The sequence below is a fragment of the Drosophila mauritiana genome, chromosome 3L (genome assembly GCF_004382145.1).
Source record: "Drosophila mauritiana strain mau12 chromosome 3L, ASM438214v1, whole genome shotgun sequence".
Classification (NCBI taxonomy): domain Eukaryota; kingdom Metazoa; phylum Arthropoda; class Insecta; order Diptera; family Drosophilidae; genus Drosophila; species Drosophila mauritiana.
In genome coordinates, this window is record NC_046669.1 from 25,670,920 (window position 1) to 25,694,003 (window position 23,084).

Genomic DNA, 23,084 nt, shown 5'->3' on the forward strand with positions numbered 1-23,084 from the left:
CATGGCGACGCCCATGAATATTAATGTCTAATAAACGAATTAAAAAAAAAAATATATGATGCACACATTTTGTTTTAAAAACACATGTATGTAATATAAGTGTAAATTATTTATTTATTATATCAAAGTTAAGTTTAAGAGTATTTACAACTGTGTAATATTTAACCGACAGAACTTCACGAAACACTACTTCTACTTTCAACGACTGTCCGACTTGACTAATCGTTGCTGAAAAACCGACCGACTTATTCGCTTTTCCACAACTCTTGACTTATGATCCAGGAGCACCTCAGAGTTGGACTGTTCCTCCTCCAACTCCTCCTCAGGAGTGGCAATGCGGGCTTCCAATCGGCGCTTCTCGTCGATCATTAAGGAGCCCTTGTTGGCATTGTAGGCAATTTCTTCGGCCAATTCGTCACTCTCCGTTTCAGCAGCACGTCGCGCCCTCTCTGAACTGACCAGATCTTCAGTCAGCTGTAATACTTCTGCCTCCAGGGCCTTGCTTCCTCGGCGTCGCAGCGCGTCCTTGATTGTGCTTGCAGCTTCTTTACTACGACGGTTCTACTGGCAAAGCGTGAAGTAGATGGTAGAACGATTCCTTCTTTTAACCAGTCATCGACTTGTTTTTTAACGGCTTCGGCTTCAAATGGGGGATGTCGACTTGGTTGATGACAAAACGGCTTAACCTTTTCATCTGGCACCACTCTTAGCTGAACAGGTGACTCTGCCAGCATCGAGGTTGGATATTCGTCTATCAGCTTCCGTATCATCGGTGCAAACTGGGGAGGAGCATTCACATTACTTTCAGTGCAAGCATAATCGTGAATACTTATCTGGTTAATGTCAGCTACCTCAGGACAAGCTGAAAACGACGAAAACGTAAACCCATTTGCATCCAGTTTAAATTGAAACCTTGATAGAAAATCGTATCTAAGGAGAGAATCATCTTCCATTTTTTAATCCGCTACCACGATGAAGTTTTGCACAGTCTCCATATCGTCTATTTGAACAGCTCCAGCGAAAACTCCCAGCGGCAACGATATGGACTTAGCACAACATCTTTTAGTCTCATGTACACCGAGTGCTTCACAACCGTAGCATCAGCACCCGTGTCAACCAGGCACGCAACTTCAATACCATTTAGTATAATGTTCTTCAGCCGTTTGGAATCCTTTACCAATTGCACCAATTACAACTTGTTGATATATGAACCACAGCACCACACTTAAAGCACTTCGTTCCAGCATTGCAATCTTTCTTCATGTGTTCATACTATCCACAATTGAAGCAACGAGCCGTCTTTTTACTGTTGTTATAATGCTGTTGTTGACCGCTGCTGTAAATCTGCTTTTTTGACTTGCTTTCACCCATATACAGGTATGTATTACAGGTATGCATTAAATTATAAACATAACGTATTACAGATTTGGTTTCAACTTGGCCCAGCGCTTCAATTTTCTTCATCTGCAAGATGTATTCATGGAAACTCTCCGTTTGCAATTTTTTCCTATTTGCCAGTTTCTCGTGTACTTTAGAACTTCCAAATTTTCGTTTGAACTTAGTTAAAAGCGCTGTTTTCCACTCTTCATACGATCCTACCAGCTCGGATTTCATGAACAACTGTGCCGTCTTTTTCAGTTTTGATCGCGCTTGCGCATATTTTTGCCTCTCGTTAGCCCATACGCATCAGCATTCAACTCGAAGTTCTCAATCCAATTTTCCACAGGCACCGACTCGCCGTAAAAATCTGCCACAACTTTACCGAAGCCCTCCAATGAGACTTTTGGAGTATTCTGTGCCACTTCATGGAATTTTCAAACTCAGCAGCTGAATTATTTGTTGTAATTGTACTTGATTTTCCAGCACCGCTTCTTCTTTTTTCTCTTGTGGTTGGCTTCGTGTATTTATTTGTTGTGCCGTTTTTTGGTGTTTCACCGTAATTATTTGGTGTTTGTTTCGTACCTCTCCTTCTTGCAGCTGCTTCCGAACTTGACGCCGTTACTTTTCTTCGAAGAAGAAAGAGAAAGAGAGGCCAATACAAGCCCTGAAGCTTTCACGATAAGAGTCGAGCTTTTGGCTTGGGATCAAAGGCGAGCTTAAGAAAGAAGGGCAGAGCGAATTGGATAATCGAACGCGTCGGTCGTCGCCACGCAGACATTGATTATTATTCAATCAATTTACAAGCTCAAATATAATCTAAATATAATTCGTAGGCCATAGCCACGACATCCATAAAAACACAAATCTATTAACTTATACACATTAATTTTCAGTTTCTGACGCAATTTCACATTAAGGCGAGTTATTCTCACAGTTTCACCTTAATTTGGCGGTTGAGCCCCCAAATGTAATATGAGTGTAATATTTATTTATTATATCAAGGTTAAGTTTAAGAGTATTTGCACGTTTGTAATATTCAACCGACAGAACTACACGCAACACTACTTCTACTTTCAACGACTGTCCGACTTGACTAATCGTTGCTGAAAAACCGACCGACTTATTCGCTTTTCCACAACTCTTGACTTATGCGCGTTCTTTTCGACTTCTCTATTTCAACTTCTTCTACTTGACTTCTTGGCGACGACTTCCCTCTATTTTTGCGATCTGCCACTTTTTCTTCGATCATTCCCACCAACTGCTCTCCAGATCCTATCGATAGTTTCCTGCAGTGCTGCCACCTGTGCTATCGCGCTGCCATTACTAACATTGTTTACATATATGTACAGTATGTACATTGCACACATATTTTAATATGCCTTTTTGTTTTGTAACTTTTTGTTTAAATTAAATATTAACCCGCTTCGGTAATGAATATATATATATATATATACGTGCGCGTCTGTCTCACGGGGGTTGATTTCTTATTGCCCATCAGTGTGATTGGTCTGAGAGAGTACCATTGCCTCTCTCGTTGCTTGGCTGACAGCTCTCTCGCACCGGTTCCCACACTGGGGATAACGGATTCGGCAGCGGATGTTAATGTTTACATTAGGGCAAGCTGGATTTGTTATTGTCACCAAAATTGGGGTTCTTATGGAATTATTAAATTTATGACTTATATCCTAAAGCATTCTATAATTTGGTGTATGTCAGTTGCTATGTAGTTATGTTATGTAAGTATATATAGTCAAGTGTTATCCTATGGTACATATGCTACTATATACATATGTCGCAGATCATTTAAAATTTAACGACATTTCTAGCAATTGCGTGTTTCTGCTTGGCACGCGCCATGCAGGTGTCTTTTCTATTCTTTTGATGCGCAGCAGAGAACGTAGACTGGTCGCGGGTAGGAGCGGGGGGAAGTAGATTTCTGCACGAATAATGGGAAATGTACAGAAAAATGCAGTGTGCATTAGTATTGGTGTATGCAGACTAGAATAAGTCTCCAAAACGTGTTGATATTGCGTGTAGAGTTAAGATCTACGCATAATTGTGATAAAATAGACTATATTTTATTGTCTTTAAAATTAAAAAAAAAAAAATACCACAATACAATACACAACTAATAAAACAAAGATAAAAATAAATAAAATAATAAAACAAAGATAAAAAAAACCAAACATCCACAAACATACAAACATACACAACTAATAAAACAAAGATAAAAAGAAATAAAATAATAAAACAAAGATAAAAAAAACCAAACATCCACAATATGTAAAGAAAAACCCTTCGTTCTAAAAACAAACCTCGGACCTCATTGCCTTATAACCAACCATCGACACATTGCCTATTCTTTTAGTATACGAGTCTTGCGCAGCACAAATCGGCGAAACTGTGGGCGTGAAGAACACCTTAAGTCCGCAAGCACCCTCCCAGCAGCTAATTTCGTCTGGGTGCCGCTTTCCTCCTTGCGATACGGAAGTCTTCCATCGCGACCACCTCCGATGGCCCACTTTCCGGGACGTATTCACGGCAATTAATATTATCAACCCCAGGCTGACACCGGTCGAGAAGCTTTTCCATCTCCTCAAAAAAACAAGCGGCGAAGTAAATTGAATTCAATATCCCAAGAATCTAGTCACGCTCTAAAGTCCACAATTCAGGTGGGCTTAAAAGCGGTAGCGCATTCTCACATATCCACTGACAACTGGGATTGGCGGTTGGTTTTCCTTCGCACGAGCAAACTGCCAAAGCTGACCATCTTCTTATGAGAACAGACTGTAACGTTCACATCCGAAATCACACCTTCAATCCATCGAGACAACCATCGAGTAAGATTGTGCCATCCCGTTCATCAAATATCAGTTGACGTGCGTTCCAACTATACCAAAAAGAAGCAGCTCTGTCTAAATGGTGTCGCGAGAGGCCACTGCACGAGCACACACAGTTGATTTACTTGTAAGGGGAGGCACCATCCTCGCCCCGTACACAGCATTCGTGTCCTTCGAGACCCTCTAGCAGAAACTAGAGGGTCAAAAAACTATTTTCGGGTGGATACTAACGGGGCCGATTACCAATGGTAATCCGAAACGGATGACATTCGCGACTCAAGTGCAACAACAGGTGACTCTGATTCGGGAAGGTGGATCAACCAGTCAAGATGGTAAAAGAGTCTAATTTCAGTGCGAAAGGAACTTAATCCAAACGACGAAGAAAGACTCAAAGGGGAGGTACCTAGTGACGCTCCCGTTCTATGACCCCCAGAATTCCGGATCCAATTTACTATATTCGAGTCCATTGCGTTAGCTCAGTTTCTTAAGAACGAGAATCGTTAAATAGAAACTTTTCCCTATAAGAGCAATATAACAGCGTGATCCAGAAGTATCTGGATCTGGTTCATATGAAAGGCAAATGGAACCTGCTTAAATTATATCCTTTATGCTGGACCCGTTCTACAATCCAATCTAACGATTCGTATCCTAAAGTGGCCGTATTTCGTCTTCAGTGCAGACATTACAATAAAGAAGATATCCGAGACTTCGAATTGCAAACAGTTAAAGAACGTCCAAGTGCCGTATTCAAAAGCCAGACGATTCATTAAGCAGCACACGTACGTCGACGACGTTCTGACGGGGGCGAACTCCGTGAACGCAGTCCAAAGTTCCATTCGACAGTTGCAAGCAACCCCAAGTTTCAACCCTTAGTTTCTTACGTTAATAAAGTGGAAATCAAACCTTTATTCGTTGGAGGGCAAAGTCCGATAAATTTTATTTCGTCCCTCCTGGAATAGCTTCGGAACCCTCATATACAAAGCGAGAAGTTTTGTCCCAAGTCACTAGATTATTCGATCCAACCAGTTCCGTGTTCCGACATGGGTCTAGTATTAGCCTTTGATAACCATGGAGCGGCTTTTTACATCCGCATCGAAATGGGGCAAAAGATTTTGACTCGTCTGTTTAAAGCTTACACAAGAGTGAATCTGATGAAAATATGCTGTTAACAGAAATGGTGACAGCAATCCTGCCGCATATGCCAACCGCCCGTTCAGATATCCGCTGCTGGGCAGATTCCACTATTGTTCTAGCCTGGTTACGAAATCCTGTTTGCAACTGGATCACGTTTGTCAGAGTGGCACTTGGCCAACGGAGTTGCCAAGATCACGCAGGCGACACCAGTCGACTATTGTCACACGTTCGATCTGAACAAAACTCCGCCGATCTAGCCCTTCGAGGCGTATAACTTCATGAATTGGCAGGTAATTATCTGTGGTGGCACGGACCAGAGTGGCTGAAAAGCGACACTTATCCAGTGACAGACTGGCATATTTTTGAGAAGAGAAGAAATCCGAGACGCAGAAAGAACTCTGATCTCCATTGCGCATCCCCGAGCATACTGCCAAGAGCAGAAGAATCTGGCAGATAAAAAGCCCTTCACATTTAGCCTTTAATCCGATAGTACAATGCTCACGGCCACATTTTACAACACTCTTCAGTAAATTCGAGACTTGTCCAATTTAATCCTAAAATTTGTTTAAAATGTTTCGCCCTGTGGTGTGAGTTACCTTTAACACATAGGTAACTTACTTATCTGTGCAGCCTAACTTAATATATCTGCTTTATTTTTATACTCTTTTCTTTCCCCGGAACGGTTTTACTCTCTTTTGATAACACTTCGATCCTGTCGCTGCCTTCCTTCCTTTTTTGTGTTCCCCACTACCAAGGATGTAATTCTCTTAAAGCTTTAAATATTTCTGTCGCGTCACGCGGCCGCCAACAATTCATACAATTTTTATTTGATTACATGCCAACTTTAGACACAGGTCAACTTTACTGCACCTTAGATGTGCAGCAATACCATCGTTATTTAGGAGTGAAAATCGGAGAGATAAACTCACTCCTTGGTTCTCTAAACATAAGGTGTTGGAAGACAACGACCTAACACTAACAACAACCAAATCTCAGAAGATTCACTAGGAGAAGATCCGACGAATTAATAAATTAAACGAATAACATTTTTACAGGTGGTGCATTGCCGTGGCCGAGAAGAGCAGGTTCGAAATAATACCCTTGGAGGGGAACGAGCCATTGGACCAGATAGAAATGGGGACGGCAAGGATGATGCAAGCGTACCAAACCTATATCCACATCGTAAGGTTACACGAATATAAGGATATAGTAGATGGAATAGAGAGGAAATTTGGAGAGATCCTAGTGGAGTCGGGAACTAAGTCTCTCGTTAGATCACTGATGAATAAATTACAGATGGTGAGAAACAGGTTAGAAGAAATATTGACCAAACAAAGAAGAGCAAGAGTATTGATCAACGGATTGGGATCAATAGTTAGAGCGATAGGAAGGAATTTAGACGCGGAAGACGCCGAAAGACTGGATGAGGAAATAAGGAGGATGAAAGAGGAAAAGGAAAGGTTGACAGAGAGCATAAACTCAAAAGAGGAAGCAAGCAACAACGTCTATTTCATGTTTAAAAATTTAACAAAGTACATCAACGAAGAACGGAGTAGGATGAATACATTTTATAACAACTATAATTATGGCAAAAGTAAGTCATTTGTAGAAGAAGACAGGAGGATTTATAGGTTAGAATATATTGATAGAATTTAGCTTACCATAGACATATTAAGATTAAACTTGAATGACGTAGCCGAGAGCTTCTTGTTGGCTAAGTTAGTGATCCACACTCAAGAATCGGACGGACTAGGGAAATAAATAAGGTCTTAGTCATGTAAGGATCATCAAATTCCTTAGACCACCTTTTTATGAAACCAAGCACACCCCTGGCCTTATTGACAATAGTTGAAATATGGTCAGAAAACTTTAGTTTAGGGTTCAGAAGAACAGCAAGATCATTAACCCGTGTTATTCTCTCCAAAGGGCACCCACTTAGAGTGTACGTCGTGCGTATTGGGTTGACACGACAAAAGGTCAATGTCCTTGTGGTGGTGGCATAATTTAACATCGCCCGCGTACAAAAGTACACGAGAATGTTTTATTACTAAGGGGAGGTCGATAATAAATAAGGTACAAAGAAGCGGACCAAGGTGGCTTCCTTGTGGGACTCCGGATGTAACTCGGAGAATACAAGATAAAGAATTTTTAAAGAGGACCTGAGGATGAAGGTCATATGCCATTCAGATACTGATTAAAAGAGTCGAATGCTTTACATGACATCTGCTTGAAGATTAATTTTGGAGGGATTCAAGTCTACCGCTGCCGAGTCTTCCCGGGAATCATTCCACTTCGGAAGTCCAAGAGGTTCCACCCATCGTCGTGCTAAACACGTGCTCGAGGACCTTCTGACCGGGGCCATGACCGACCCCTGAATGCCAGTGAGTAGCATCGATCGGTCGTTGGCGTCGGCTGTACTCTCAGCTGGGAGACGACGAGGTTTGCTCGGTGACTATCCGGCCCCGAAAAAAAACGCTTCCAACTAGATGTCGTCCTGAAGATCGACCCCAACCTAAGATCCGGACACCCATTCGAGCGCTGAGCGACACCGAAGTGTCCCATTTCAAAGATATTCGTCTCGAGGAAGAACGCTTTCACCGGCCGTCAACCGCCTCCCTCCCTATGCGAAGGTGATCCAACCAGTGGTCCTAAAAATCGAGGATTGGTTGCCCGTCGCTCAGAACGCGGTATTCGGATGAACCGTTTCTGGAGCATGCCTGGAGTTCTGACACCGATCCTGGGCAGCAGTAAAAAGGTTAAAAAAGACGAAAAACGTGAATTTGATACCATTTTACAGATTTTAATTGATTATAGAAACTGTACACATTGCACGACAGGAGAATCACCAGCGAAATAATTTTTTGGTAGATTACTAAAAGCTAGATTTACAATTTTAAAACCACCAATGATGTCTGAACAAATATTATATAAAATAAAATATTAAATAAAATATTAGATTATAAGGGTAAAAGAAACAAAACTTTTTCAAAGGGTCAGAAAGAGATTACAAAAATCCGAATAAGCCAAGTTGGACCCAAGGAACTAGAAGTAAGCATTCAGGCCCTTGTTGTGTAGCTCATAATAACCGTGAAATTAAAAAAAATTTTGATCAAATAAGAAATGAAAACATGGAAAACACTTCATTCTTATGAATTGTGTGTGTAAAGACAATAAACATACATACATACAACAGACATAAACATGAATATTAATTGAAATGAAAACAATGAATTAATATTGGCAGAAATTTTTTTGGCAGAAATTCGAAATGATGACCTATCTTCACCAAATTTGGTTTGTGTTACTCTTTACTTCCTCCAAGATGATTCACAAAGTTTCAAGTGAGTTGGTCAACTTTCATATAGCTGCCATATAAACGATCTGGCCGATATGCCATAAAAATATTTACCTTACCAAAGAAAACAAAATTTTGTATCTATATTTAATAAATAAGGAAATAAATAAATAATAGGCCAAAAAAACATTTTTACAAAATGTATGATGGGTAAATATCAAAGCCGTGTACTTTTGTATTCCGTTTTAAATTGATGTATTGGCTTTTTGAAAATCCGTTTTCAAATAAAAAGGCTAATGCATTGTCGACGGACATTTGTGCGGGCTCAGAAGAGAACATTTTTCTTTTTATATTATTGATATTATCGCTGTTACCAGCTACTTTTAATACAACTGCCATGTCCTTTTCATTTCCTTTTTTAGCCGAAACTGAACCAGCATGCAAGAGTAATGGTAGAGAATTATTATTTTCATCCGCAAGGTCCGAAGGTAATTTTCTTTTAAGTCGGTCACTAGTCTTTTCATAAACTAGTTTTGGACGACCAGCTTTGTTTGGAGTTTTCCAATCAGCGATTATACGAATACTAGATGCCAGCCATTTGAAGTGTTTTTTCTTCAACCTGTCCAACGATATATTGCAACCTGGCAAATGTTTCCTTATGTAATCAAAGAAGGCCTTAACTTTTTTATTTACCAATGAAATACAACATTCATTTAAATTATTCTGACCAAATTTTTTTAAATATATGCTGCCTAACTGCTTCCTCAGAGCGACTATTGTTGCTCCAAATGTCTATCAGCTCTGCATGCCCAAACAAGTAATCATCTACAAAAACGTAATTTTTTCAAAAAGGAAATATTATACAACTAGTTGTATAATATTATAATATTATAGTGAACTTAACAAATGTAGCTGTGTTTCGTAGAATATAAATTTTGTATGGCAAACCACTTCAAAATAATTTTAACGGCAAGTTATTAACTAACATGTGTATAATAATATACAACTAGTTGTTAGTTAATAACTTGCCGTTAAAATTATTTTGAAGTGGTTTGCCATACAAAATTTATATTCTACGAAACACAGCTACATTTGTTAAGTTGACTGTAAAAAAGGCACATAAACAAAACACGATACTTTTTTAATTCTCTGAGGAAATATAAACCACAAATGTTGCAAAATGATTTGCCGCCAATTTTGTCTTACGCATGTTATCGACAATCAGCTGTCTTTGAGAGGTGGGCGATAAGCCAGTGTTTCATAAAAAAGTAAAAATCGACTTTTTTTTATTAACTAGACTATCCTAAATATAAAGAAACCATACATTTTTTTATTCCGTTAAAATTTTTTTTTGACTTTCTGCCAAAAAAACACATAAAAAACCAGTGTGCAATGCTGTTTTACTTTCGGCTTATATTCAATGCACTATTATTCATATGCACTATATTCATATTAGTTATATGCACTGAGTATTTTATTTCGGGTGGTTTATTTTCACTTATTTATATTTTATGTTTCACTTCAATTTCAAAATTTTTCGCTGGAAAATATATATTTTGAAATATTACATTTATTTTTAAGCTCTAATTCTGATAACTCATGAGGTGCAATATATAGAAATAAGCTTAAATAATTCTTTTATGTTTTGCTGCCAATGATGTTGTTATATTTTCGGCTTATATTCAATGCACTATTTTTATTGAATTCATATTAGTTATATGCACTGAGGATTTTATTTCGGGGGGTTCATTTTCACTTATTTATATTTTATGTTCCACTGTTTCATATTTCGTTCTTACCTTTGCCGATATATTTTCAGGACAATTTTCAAAAGCAAAACCAATTATTTCGTAAATGAAAATATTAAGGAAAATCAAAAAAAAAAAAAAAAAAACCACTAACATAACGAATGCATAATGCAGTGATACTGACTTAGGTTGCTTAAGAACACGTACATTCGTGGGGACTTAACTCGGCTAAGGCCTTAAAACATATTAAAAAATTAGGTTTTGATCGTCTTGCTCTGAATAGATCTCTTTAAGCGATTCACTTGTGCAAGTCACTTGTGTATATTTATCCGATCGTGGAGAAAATCGTCACTATCGATGGATGGGCGTAATTACGCGAGGGGTTATGGACGACCCTGTGGCCGCCGAAAAAAAAAACACAAACTTAGCACCGCACTGCTGTCAACCACACGATCATACACAGTGTTTCCGTCAATGTAGATTTGTGATTCTTTAAACAGCTGGTACAAGCACACCACATATTTACTATATACACTCCGTACCATCAGGTGATGATTAGAGACATTTAGAATCTGAGTTTTGCACATTTTTTTATTCTAAAGTTTAACAATTCTATAAATGAAAAGTTTAAATGGAATGCAGTTTGTTGTTTCGAGGCGTTTCTTTAAACAAAAAAGAAAAACAATCCATAAATGGATAAATTAAAATTGGGTCACCAGGATAATGCCCCTACGAAAATTTAAGTTTGTTCGATTAATTTCAAAAAAATGGGATATTTAAATTATAATATTTTTAAAGGAAATTAATAATGAGTCGACTTCGCACATTCGTCTGGCAAGTGAATCTATTGTTTTTGTAGGTAATCGTAATCGTAGACCAGGCGAGCTTAATTCCTAAAGAGGCACTTCAGTGGCATATCGTATAACTTTTTATCCAACCATCCTCACACCTTTTCTATTATATTAAGGTATGGGGACTATGGTGGCCATTCCAGAACTCTTACATTTTCGCATTGAATCCATGTTTTAACCGAACGTGAAGTTTAGATTGGCACATTCTCTTGCTGAAAATTCCATTCTAGATTTCTAAAAACGTTTTTTAATTAGGGAATTGCAGTTTTTAATACACAATTATAATCTTTCGCGTTCATTTTTGGTGTTAAAAACATGAATCCACAGGGGCCATAATAGAATACTGCGCCCCCTACCATGACACTTCCACCCCTTTTTTTTTGGAAACTGGCCAAAGGCTCTATTTATTTTGGTTCCCAAAGGAATCGTTCAGTCAATTCCTCTGAACTTAACCTAATGTGTGTATAAAGGTATATGAGACCAAGTGGTTTCTTAATTATAAAGTACAAAAGGAAAAAATTTGTCTAGTTATTAATTACTTAATGTGTATTAATTACTTAATGTGCTGGGACTTCCACCCCGACTGTGGAAGCGGTCCAAAATGTGCTCCTTCTTACGCAAATCCTGATAGTAATGACTTTAGCCGTCTGGATCCTCCAGATTAAATTTCTTCTCGTCCGAAAATACGACTTAATGCCACTCCTTATACCAGGTCATATCAGCACGGTCAAGACTCAGGCGTGCTATTTTTCGAAATTTATCTTAGATAATTTTGCTAAATATAAAATGAATTACAAAACAAGAGATAATGGTATAGTCAAGTTCTCCGACTAAAAAAAAAAAAAAAAAAATTTAAAAACTGAGAACGTGGCAGTTTGTGGGCGTTTGAATGGACGTGCTTGCAACAAACTTGCGATGCGTCCATGTCTTTAGAATCTGTACGCCTTACAATCAACATACGTTATTTTAAACTTTCTGAGATATCGACTTTCGACAGACAGATAGACAGGTCTGTCCTGATTAAATATGTATATATATATTTGTTTTATATGGTCGGAAACTCTTCCTTCTTCATACTTTACAACGAAAGTAGTATACCCGTTTATTTTACGAGTAGCGGGTAGAAAATAATTAAAATATTTATATTAACTTATAGGTACCTGGTATTTTGATAAATCTTTTATAAACACGTCCTTGCTGCAGCTCATGTATTCAAACATTACATCTTGTTGTACATCTCGATTTTTTTCCACAAATCCGCCCACAGCGTAGATTACAAGACCTGCATAATGTTTTATTCCAAACTCGGTTTTCCAATGACGGCGATCAGATCCTTTAATGTAATTTAGGTGTGACTCGAACTCAGTGTGCATATTACTTAAAAAGGCCGAATCAGACCCTTTTGGCATATGACACTGTTCTGTCAGTAGCTTGAACACACATCGCGGAGGTTTTTCTAGTAATTCCAAGCAAGGAGTGTTATCTGTAAACTCCACATGATTAAAGTGTATTCCTTCATGTTCATACTAGAATGAAAATTAAATTATATTTTATTAACTTACATAGTTTTTGTTATTTGTTAATAATAAAGAATAACAAATAATAAAAATAGGTTTTCTTATATTAAAGTACTTAATTTTTTTCTATAGAAAATTGAGACGAGAATTGTAAGTAACGTATGTCCTATTGAGTTTCTATATCCGTTCCTCGTAGCTTAAAGGGTATACCAAATTCGTTGAAAACTATGTAACAGGTAGACTGAAGCGTTTCCGACTATATAACAAATATATATTCTTAATCAAAATCATTAGCCGAGTTGATCAAGCTATGTCAGCAACTATAAAAGCAAAGAGGATGAGATTCAGCGTAAGTTTGTTGACACATGTTGCCACGCCCACTCTAACGCCCACAAACCGCACAAAACTGCCGCGCGTTGATATGTTGTGATATGTTGATATGTTGTGTTGATATTTTTTTACATTTTTATTAGTTTTGTAAATTTCTATCGATTTGCAAAAAATTAGCCCTAAAACCGCCCAAAATTGCCATGCCCACATTTTTAACAATTTTTGGATATTTTCACCAGTTACGCGTTTAGTAAAAGGGTTTTCCATATTCGTTGAAAAGTATGTAACAGGCAGAAGGAAGCGTTTCCGACTATATAAAGTATATATATTCTTGGTCAGGATCAATAGCCGAGTCGATCCAGCCATGTCCGTCTCTCCGTATGAACGTAGGGATCTCAGGAACTATGAAAGCTAGAAGATTCAGCATAAAGATTCTACATAGGCGCAAAAGTTTGTTGACCCATGTTGCCAAGCCCACTTTAACAAACCGCTCAAAGACGTTGTAAAGTGTTTTGATATTTTTTCATATTTTTATAATTTTGAAAATTTTTGTAAAAAAAAGCCACTCCCCCAAACCTCAAAAACCTGCCACGTCCACACTTTTGAATAATGATTTGATATTTCTTCGTTTTATTGTTTTCCTTGCCAATTTGTACAGACAGATCGACTCAGCTGTTGATCCTGATATCAAGAATATATATACTTTATATGGTCGGAAGCGCTTCGTTCTTCTTTTTACATACTTTTCAACGAATCTAGTATACCCTTTTACTTTACGAGTAGCGGGTATAAATACATAAAAATTCAATTTATTTATAGGCTTATTTTACTTAAATTATTATTATTCATTTTCCCCTTTCTATTTGTTCTATATTTAATAATAACTCAATTTAATTTATTTTAAAACCGTTCACCGTTGATAAATTCTATAAAAGAATGTTTCTTTTTGTTGTTTTACAATTTGTCGTATCAAAAATATCTTGCTTATAAATTATTTTTATATTTTGTAAAAATATAATTCACTTGCTAGTTGTAAGGAGTCGTAAAACTCCCCACAAGTCTAAGAGCGGGAGAGCGGCCTAGGAACAGCGAAGCATGCTGGACCGTGGACCCTGAAAAGATTGCAGTCCATAAACTAACGGTCCCTCGCTGGACTCGAGCCGGCCAAGGTCACAGAGGTTGAACGGTAACGATGTGTAATTTATAACCGGACGTTGCTGGACTTTGGACCTATAAGGGACGGCGCAAGCAAAGTACGGCACTAGTCGCTAAATCACGCGGTGAGTTATTCGTGAACGAGGATGGCCGAGTAGAAGACGGTCGCGAATCGTGACCGGGGTGGTCTGCGAGTCAGTGAGAAGATCACTGAAAGTGAAACCAGTGAGTGATAAGCCATAAGGGAAATGCCATAGGTAAAGTTTTTAAAAGCAACGATTTCTTGAAAGTCTAAGTGTATAATTGTTTTGTTTTTAGAATGATGTCTTGGTATTGTTTTTCCTCTAAACTTGGAACGTTTAACATGTAAAAAATGTACAAGAATTTTCAAAATCACCACTATAATATAATAATTAATAAAAATGATTAATAATAATAATCTGGCAACGTCAGCAACATGACTATTGAACTGGGTAACAGTGACTCGGAATTTTGAATAAGTCTTCTACGGGTTCTAGCATCTCTCTTTCGTCCATCGTCAAGCGTACGAGAGTCCTAATAGCATTTGTGCACGTTTAGGGCACGCCGTTTCTTATCTTAGACTACACTGAATGAAATCGCTGGGCGATCGATTCCCTTAAAAGAGGAAACACTGGCTACCCATGAAGCAAAGCAAACTACTCCGCGACGACCCAGAAGTTCGGCTGGAGTAAGCTATTCCTGCTGGGAAAAAATGTACTGAATATCGCAAAACAAAAGCTTACAAAAAAAAACGAGTTAACGCAAAATCTAGAGAACTTCACTACCTACACAAAAAAAAAATAGCTTGTGTACTAAAAACCCAAAAATTAATTGCAGTTAAAAATTATAAACCGGCATGTGAACCGGGGAAAAACAAATCATTTGGAAGTGATGATAGTGTTCTGGATGTGACAGTGATAAGCTAATAAAGACAAAAATGATTCCAAAGCTGTCAAATCCAATGTAAAATTGCACACTTAAAAAGAATAGCTTTGTTGCCAATTAAATACTAAAATCCTATGTCATGTCCCACACCATCACTATGTACACCATACATATAAACACTGCAAATTATGAGTAAGACATAAAAAAGGCAATACAATTATGAATGGCTGCCAAAAGGGAGCCACCTTGGACCGCTTCTTTTTACCTTATTCATTAACGACCTCCCCTTAGTAATAAAACATTGTATACTGTGTACTTATGTACGCAGACGATGTTAAATTATGCCTTCAACACAAGGACATTTCGTGCCATTTGGACTTACAATCCGATCTAGACAGCTTTCACATATGGTGCCGTGATAAAATATTAAACTTAAATGACTCCAAGTGTAAAGTTATGACCTTTTGTCGTGTCAACCCATATGCACGACTTACCTTTGGAAAGAATAAAACGGGTTGATGATCTTGGTGTTCTTCTGGACCCTAAACTTTTTTTCTGACCATATTTCGACTATTGTCAATAAGGCCAGGGGTGTGCTTGGTTTTATAAAAAGGTGGTCTAAGGAATTTGATGATCCTTACATGACTAAAACCTTATTTATTTTGTTAGTCCGTCCGATTCTTGAGTATGGATCACCTGTTTGGAGTCCACAATGAGCACTCCACTCGGACCGTATTGAATCGGTCCAAAAAAACTTTTTACTTTTTGCCTTGCGGCGCCTAAATTGGGATGCAAACCGTATATTACCTCCTTATTCCAGTAGACTACTTTTAATTAATTTACCTTTCCTACCTAAACGTAGAACGATGCTTGGAACAGTCTTTACTTGTAAGCTTATTCGTGGTAATGTTGAGAGTCCCGACTTGATTAGTCGGCTTAACTTCTCGGTTCCAAGTAGAGTCACTAGAAACTATATACCCCTTATCTTAAATCATTGTAGATCTAACTATGAGTTGCATGACCCTTACAGAGTTTTATGTTCTGACTATAATAGACTTTATCCTATTATCTGTAATTTTGACCTTCTGCCGCTCTTAAAGCAATCAATTTTAACTTTTTTGGTACATAATTAGATCCTACTAACACTAATATTTATTACAGTTATGTTAATATTTAGTTACATTATTTATGATTATTTATTACTTTATGTTCATTTTCTCGTTTCTGTTCTCTTTTCTATATCGCGTCTATCCTCGCGAATCGAGCCGTACGATACACGGCAGCGCCCCTCGGTCGGTTGGGCGGGAGCTGTGGCCGTGGGACCCGTGCGAAACAAAAAATTACCATGTAAATATTGCTCTCTAGCCACCGCCGTACTATCAGTACGTTCTCACACTTCAGTACTTCATAAACAAAATTCGGGTCCATAAACAAAACGAGTAATTGTCACGAAGTCCAAAGATCACTCTAAAACCAAAAAAATAAAACTCAAAACCAAGGTATAAGCGTAGAAGAAGTTAGAATTACAAAACCAAAAATTGGTGGATACCAAATTCGGTAGTGTATTTACAAATCCAATTCGGTCAATACAACATTCAAGTCGCAAGTGATAATACATATTGAACAGGAATACAATGGCAATTCCAGTTCCACAACAACTTTCTGAAAACCATGTTAATCAATTCCCTAATCAAGTAAGGGAGATACCTGATTACGACAGAAACCCGAAAGGACTCAGTTATAATAATACTGAAGTCGAATTTTTGTTACAATTATACCCCACGCATTATAAAGACGATGATTGGCCCAGCCCAAGAAATAATCACCAAAGAAAAAGCAACTAGCTGGATGGAAGCAAAAACAGCCCAAATCAAGGAGTTCAATGATCATAGACCATATGATAACCTCATCAGCGATCTTTACAGGACACCATACCAGGGAAGCATCAGTAAGTTTGCAAAGGAATTAAAATTAAGAGCAACAATAGTAATAAATAAGTAAGACTTAGAAGCAGATCAATCAAATAGAATAGTTTAAAACTATCAAGAATTGCATTAACAGGAAAATTCCTAAAAGACCCTATTATGCTTTATCAAAAACGGATATATCCACAATCTGAAACTTAAAAGAAGCAGCAATGAATTAAGGCTATTGGGATAAAAACCGATTGGAAAATTTTATTAAAAATTTTTTTTTTCTAAAATCTTCAGTAAATAAATCTAAAATTACCATAATCATAATCCAAAGAATCATTTTAACCAAAATTATCACCATCAAAACACTAGCCCAAGAAATTATCCAAATTACAACACAGGTTATAATCCAAATTATAGACAAAATCACAATACAAATTAGGGTATATTCTCATCAAACTCTAAGGGTGTACCAAATATAAATCAAATTCCACCTCAACTGAGATGAAACTTTCAGAAAATAGAAGGAATGTACACCAAGGTAGAATGCAAAACCCAATAAATTTCCAGACACCTACATCGTATAACTCCCGAAAAATTTCTATCGAAGAGAAAGTGAGAGGGATCAGATAAGAATGGATGTTAATTTCCAACAATCAAACAACCTAACAAATAAATAAAATGATAAATCAGAGAATAATCCGTAAATCGAAATCCCCATACTGCTCACCAATCTGGATAATCCCAAAGAAAAGCGATGCATCAGGTAAGCAGACAAACAGGTAAATTCAGACTAGTAGTTTATTATAGAAATTTTAATGGTAATTTAACAATCAATGACAAATTTCCAATCCCACGCATGGACAAAATACAGGATGCGGCAGCAGAATTTCCTCTTTTCAAAACTAAATAAAAACTTTTGTAGGCATCGGAAAATATTTATTTATTTTTATAATGTAGGTACAAGTCTAAAGTTTTTATTTACATTTTTTTGAAGATGAAATCTTCAACCTTAAATTGCGTAAACCGATTTCTGGCGTTTGTCGTGACTCTTGTTAGCATAGCAGGTGTTATGTTGGCAATTTCTTCTTGGATGTTGGTTATCAAATCTTGTAGGGTTCTTGGATGGTTCACATATGCACAGGGTGCACAAAACCCCATAGAAAAAAATCACAAGGGGACATATCGGGAGAGCGTGCCGGCCATTCCAAATCGCCTCTAATTGAGATAAGGCGATCTGGAAAGTGGCTTCCTTATAACAGCCATCGATGCTCTTGAAGTGTGTGCTGTTGGACCGTCTTATTGAAACCAAGTGTCCCCCAAATCCAACTATTCTCGCTGTGTGAAAAAAAGTTTTGTAGCATGTTTACATACCGGTCCGAATTCACTCGGATAGTCCAAGGGCAGATGCGTGTATTGCGTGTAATATTGGCTGAATGTAGTGACCCATGTAACAATTGATTTCCGGTCTGGGACGGGAGCCAACGGGGCGAAATTACAGCGATTCCGAAATGCAGGCTGTGTTTTAATAACCGAACATCCGCTTGAAAAGTAGGCCTCAACGGCAAAGGCACGCCCCTCACTATTTCAACGTTTGATGGGGACCGAACCGTGTCGGGACAAAACTTTGCAGTAGACCCTCTTGAACGGGACCACTAGCGCTCCGCTTAGTTCATGTCATACTAACTGAATGGCGAAAGGTTTTCATCAAATTTATATGTATAATAATTTAATAAACAAGACAGCAATATCAACAAAAATGGTCATTACGAATATGCAATATTGCTATAGGAGCTGTACTATATCAAAATCATAAACCAATTTGTTTGTTAAGTAGAACCTTAAACGATCACAAAATTAATTATGCAACAATCAAAAAATAACTCTTAGCAATTATTGGAAAACCAAATTTTTTATATCATATTTATTTGGCAGACCTTTCGAAATATTAAGCGACTACGAACCACAAAGGTTGAAAATTCAATTAAATGAATGAAGATCGACGGCCAACTCTCGCTCGCGCTTTCGCTCTATGACCTTACTTTCTTGTTATTACTTCTTAGTTTAGTTTTGACTTTGACGATGGAAGCAAGCACACTGAAGTGAATAATAAATATGTAAGTTGATAATCCGAATCGTGTGTTGTTTACTAAACAACGGGTTGTTAAATTGGCGACCATTTTGAAATTAAACTAAAGCGAAGGATTAAAAAAAAAAAACATAACTAATTAAATAGTCGTGTGCAAATACCATATGCACGTGCAGACACTTAACGAAAGATAATTCTGCAAAGCTCCGTTTTTTTTTGCTGCCTCTTTTGCGTTGTTTTCAGTTGCTGGAAGAGTGTCACGCAAGAACACACACATACATACATGGGTATGCAAATACATACATGTATATTTTAACATAAAATTCCATGACAATGGTCAGAGGGAGACAGATTGCCAAAACTAAGGTTTAAAAAAAGGTTCTATCTGAAAGTGGTCAGAGGCAAACGGCCGATGAAAAGAAACACACTCATTAACCAAAAGTTTAATGAGGATTAACTATATTATTTGACAGCGGTCAAAGGCAAATTGCCTGTACAAACTAAACAATTATTAAGTTATTTCAAATAAAAATTATTCTTCTTTATTAGCTGCATCAGAATACGACTGATCCCTTTTGAGCTCTGTCTAAAACTAAAGTACAATTTCGTATTCAAATATTTAAAGCGGCACTTCTGCCGCTATTTCTGTCAACGTTGCGCCTCGTGACTTCGCACACCACCACGTCCAGAATGCTAACGCTGCGCCTGTGGGGACCTGTGGGTGTCCGTTTACAGTAACCGCAAATTCCGCTGATTTATCGCAACAGATTCGGACCGGGTACTCACTTGGCATTCAGTTCAGTATCATTGACCTTGCTTATGATAACTCCTCCCTTAGTTAAGTGAGGGCCGTACTCGGGTCTCTGGAGAGCTGTCTCTGGTTCGATTAGGCGTTTTCGTTCGAGCCAGCGACAGGCGATGTAAACAACAGGCGAGTGAGATGGTGAAAGTGATTACACTGCTTACGATCGGTCTCGACAATACTGACTTGGCTTTTAGGCTACCTTCAAGCTCATCTCATGGAGGTAGAGCAGGCTAAGGTAATTTTTGTAGCTCGTGACGTTGACTTGAATCACGACGGATGGTGCTGGTTTCTAGTTCAAAGACTTGTAGTGGTTGATGAACAGTGTCCCATTTAGGAACATTGGTAAGAACCCGTGATTGTTCGGTTGAGGCCTTTTTGATCAGTGACTCTTATGGCAACGTCATTAATGATGATGATGATGATACCTTCGTCGACCTGGGTTATTTATTTACTATTGTATTTTTATGTTGAACAGGATAAATTTTGATCTTTTTACAGACTAACTTAGGGTTTGGAAATTTAATTAAAAAATATTTATGGCAACGTCATTAATGATGATGATGATGATACCTTCGTCGACCTGGGTTATTTATTTACTATTGTATTTTTATGTTGAACAGGATAAATTTTGATCTTTTTACAGACTAACTTAGGGTTTGGAAATTTAATTAAAAAATATTTCATATTATTGTTCTGGAAAACTTTAACTTTGGCTACTTCTGGAATGTCAGCTACGTTGGCATCCGTGAGTTGTTCATTGTTAATTTCTTTTATATCAATATCGTCCAAAATGACGGGGTTGATCAAATTGATTTTTGCCAAGGTGAGTGAAGTTACTATATTTTCTAAACTAGCAATGATTATTATATTTTTGGCTAGCATTGTTTCAAACAAATGTTCAGTGTCTATTTCGTCGGCTTTGTTGATATCATTTAAGGTTTTTGTCAATTGGTTTTGTAATTTGGTGTTTAAATCTACCTGTCTTTTTTCTGACTCTAACAATTGTTCTTGCCGGAACCAAATACTACGTTTATTTCTATGACAGAATGTCTTAACCTAGTAAAAAGCAAAATGTAATTAAGAAATTATCGTATTTTTTATTTGAGAGTGTCCTTGTGGACTACCCTTCCCTTAATAAGAACCGTCGTACCTAAATCGGCTTCGATCGTTTCTTCCGAGCATAATGGTGTTAGCTTGGTACCTAACCGTTTGTTTGATTTTAACCAAACTTTGTCGCCTACTTAATACTCTCGATGAGCTTTTGTCTTGTTGGCTTGTTCACGTGTTTTGTCTTGGGTTTCCCGGATTCTTTCTTTGATTTCCGATTCTAGCTCGATTGGTGTTGAATGTATGATATCTACTGGTTTCTTGTTTGTAACTGATTCTATTATAAGCGGTTGTTGCTAATAGGATTAGATCGATTGTGTCATCGATTAATTTATCTACTTTTAAGCTACGGGCAATCTCCACGAGTGCTATGAAACCTTTTCACTTGACCGTTAGATATGCTATGTAAAGGAGAGGCGTTTGCTATTGTTATTTTAAAATTATTAAGTATCATTGTGCGAATTGTTGTCACAGTAAATGGTCTTTATGGCAAGGAAGAAAGTGGGCCTTTGATATCAGTGATTGCTCGTGAACTTATAGGTTGAACTATGGCGAACATGGAAAACTTATCAATGCACGTTAGAAAGTGTTGCTTGTCTGTGTAGAATATATCTACGTGCAAAAGTTCTCCGGCGTAGGATGGTATTGGGGTTTTTCCTAGTGTTTGCTTGACACGTTTGTACTTTGCCTTTGAACAAGTTTTACAATTTATGGCCACTTCAGCTGCTAAGCAGCTCATTTTCGGGAAGAAGTAGTCGCGCAATATCTGCTTGACGTTTTCTTGGGCTGCGCGATGTGCTCTGTTATGTTCTGTGGTTATTATTTCAGTTTGCTCTATCCTGTCAGTAATGTCCGTTACCAAGTATTTACAATACCTGAATGTCGTTGATGGGAATGTCTCTATTAGTCTGTGTTGTAGGAAGGCTAGTATTGGGAGTTCGCAGTGTATGGCATTCACAACGTTTGCATTTACTAAGTCCAGTACAGTGTGCCATAGGCTTTCTCGGTCTGTAAATTGGATTATATGTCGGAGCTTGTCCTTGAATATTATAAAGGTTTTAACTGATGGTATGTCTGTGTTTCAATAATAATTTGGTTTCTAAAGCAATTTGCTGGTTTGTCGGATGTCTCAATTGTGTATGTAAGAGATTGTTCGCTGTGAATTTTAGCAATGTTGGAGTCATTGTCGGATTCGTTCGAGTCAGAGTGGTTGTCTAGCGCGTTAACATTTTGACGGGACAGGGCATCAGCTACATAATTTTCCTTGCCTGGTTTATAAATGATATTGGCGTTGTGTTCGTCGATGAACGCTTTCCAGCGTTTTATTTTTGCGTTTGGGTTTCTGTCCGATACCGTGAATGGTAGCGGTTGGTGGTCGGTGTAGATGTTAAGGTTCTTGACTCCGTACAGATAGTTTCTTAGGTTTTTTAATGCCCAGACTATCGCAAGAATTTATCGTTCGTTAGTCGCGAAGTTTATCTCATTGTCGCGTAGCGTCCTGAAGATCGGTGATCGGTTTTCCGTCCTGGGCCAAAACCGCGACCAGTCCATGTGCCGAAGCATCAGTTGTGAGGTCAAATGGTCTGTTGAAGTTTGGGTATGTAAGGAGCACATCTTCTGATGCCAGGACGTTTTTCAACCTTTCGAATGCTTGTTGTTGGCTTTAGTTCAGGTTTACTCTAACTTTCCTGGATTGGTTGGCACTTATTTTCCCGTTATCACCTTTTAAGATATCTGTAAGAGGTCTGGCTATGGCTGCAAAGCCTTTAATGAAGCACCTGTAGTAACTGGATAAGCCTAAGAAGGACCTGAGGCCGAAAAGAGTATTTGGGGGTTAGCAATTTTTTATAGCCTGAACTTTTTCAGGCGAAGTTCTTAATCCATTGATCCACTTCTTAATCCACTTGACACAATGAATCCCAGGTACTCCACGCTCTCTTTGAAGAACTTGGATTTTTCCATAGAAATTCTCATGCCAGCTTCGTATAAACTTTTCAGAACCCAATCGGTGTGT

At 37.8% G+C, this 23,084-nt stretch overlaps 2 protein-coding genes across 3 annotated transcripts in view; both read right to left on the bottom strand.

Annotated features, from left to right (window-relative positions):
• LOC117141917 (unconventional myosin-VIIa) overlaps positions 1-23,084 on the bottom strand; it is a 606,161-nt gene that overhangs the window by 332,172 nt on the left and 250,905 nt on the right. The window contains exon 8 of the mRNA XM_033305646.1: positions 12,409-12,774. Coding sequence (XP_033161537.1) covers positions 12,409-12,774 — 366 coding nt within the window. The remainder of the gene's footprint in view (positions 1-12,408; positions 12,775-23,084) is intronic.
• LOC117141922 lies at positions 110-3,063 on the bottom strand. 2 transcript variants are annotated; one of them, XR_004459515.1, is made up of 2 exons: positions 830-3,063; positions 110-779 (listed from the first exon to the last, which is right to left on the bottom strand). XR_004459515.1 is itself a non-coding variant. In XM_033305653.1 (2 exons), exons 1-2 carry the CDS (start codon positions 951-953, stop codon positions 471-473), a joined length of 411 nt encoding a protein of 136 aa, XP_033161544.1. In that variant the 5' UTR covers positions 954-3,053; the 3' UTR covers positions 125-470. The 2 variants fall into 2 exon arrangements, 1 of the variants encoding a protein (XP_033161544.1); XM_033305653.1 differs by having other exon boundaries at positions 125-779; positions 852-3,053.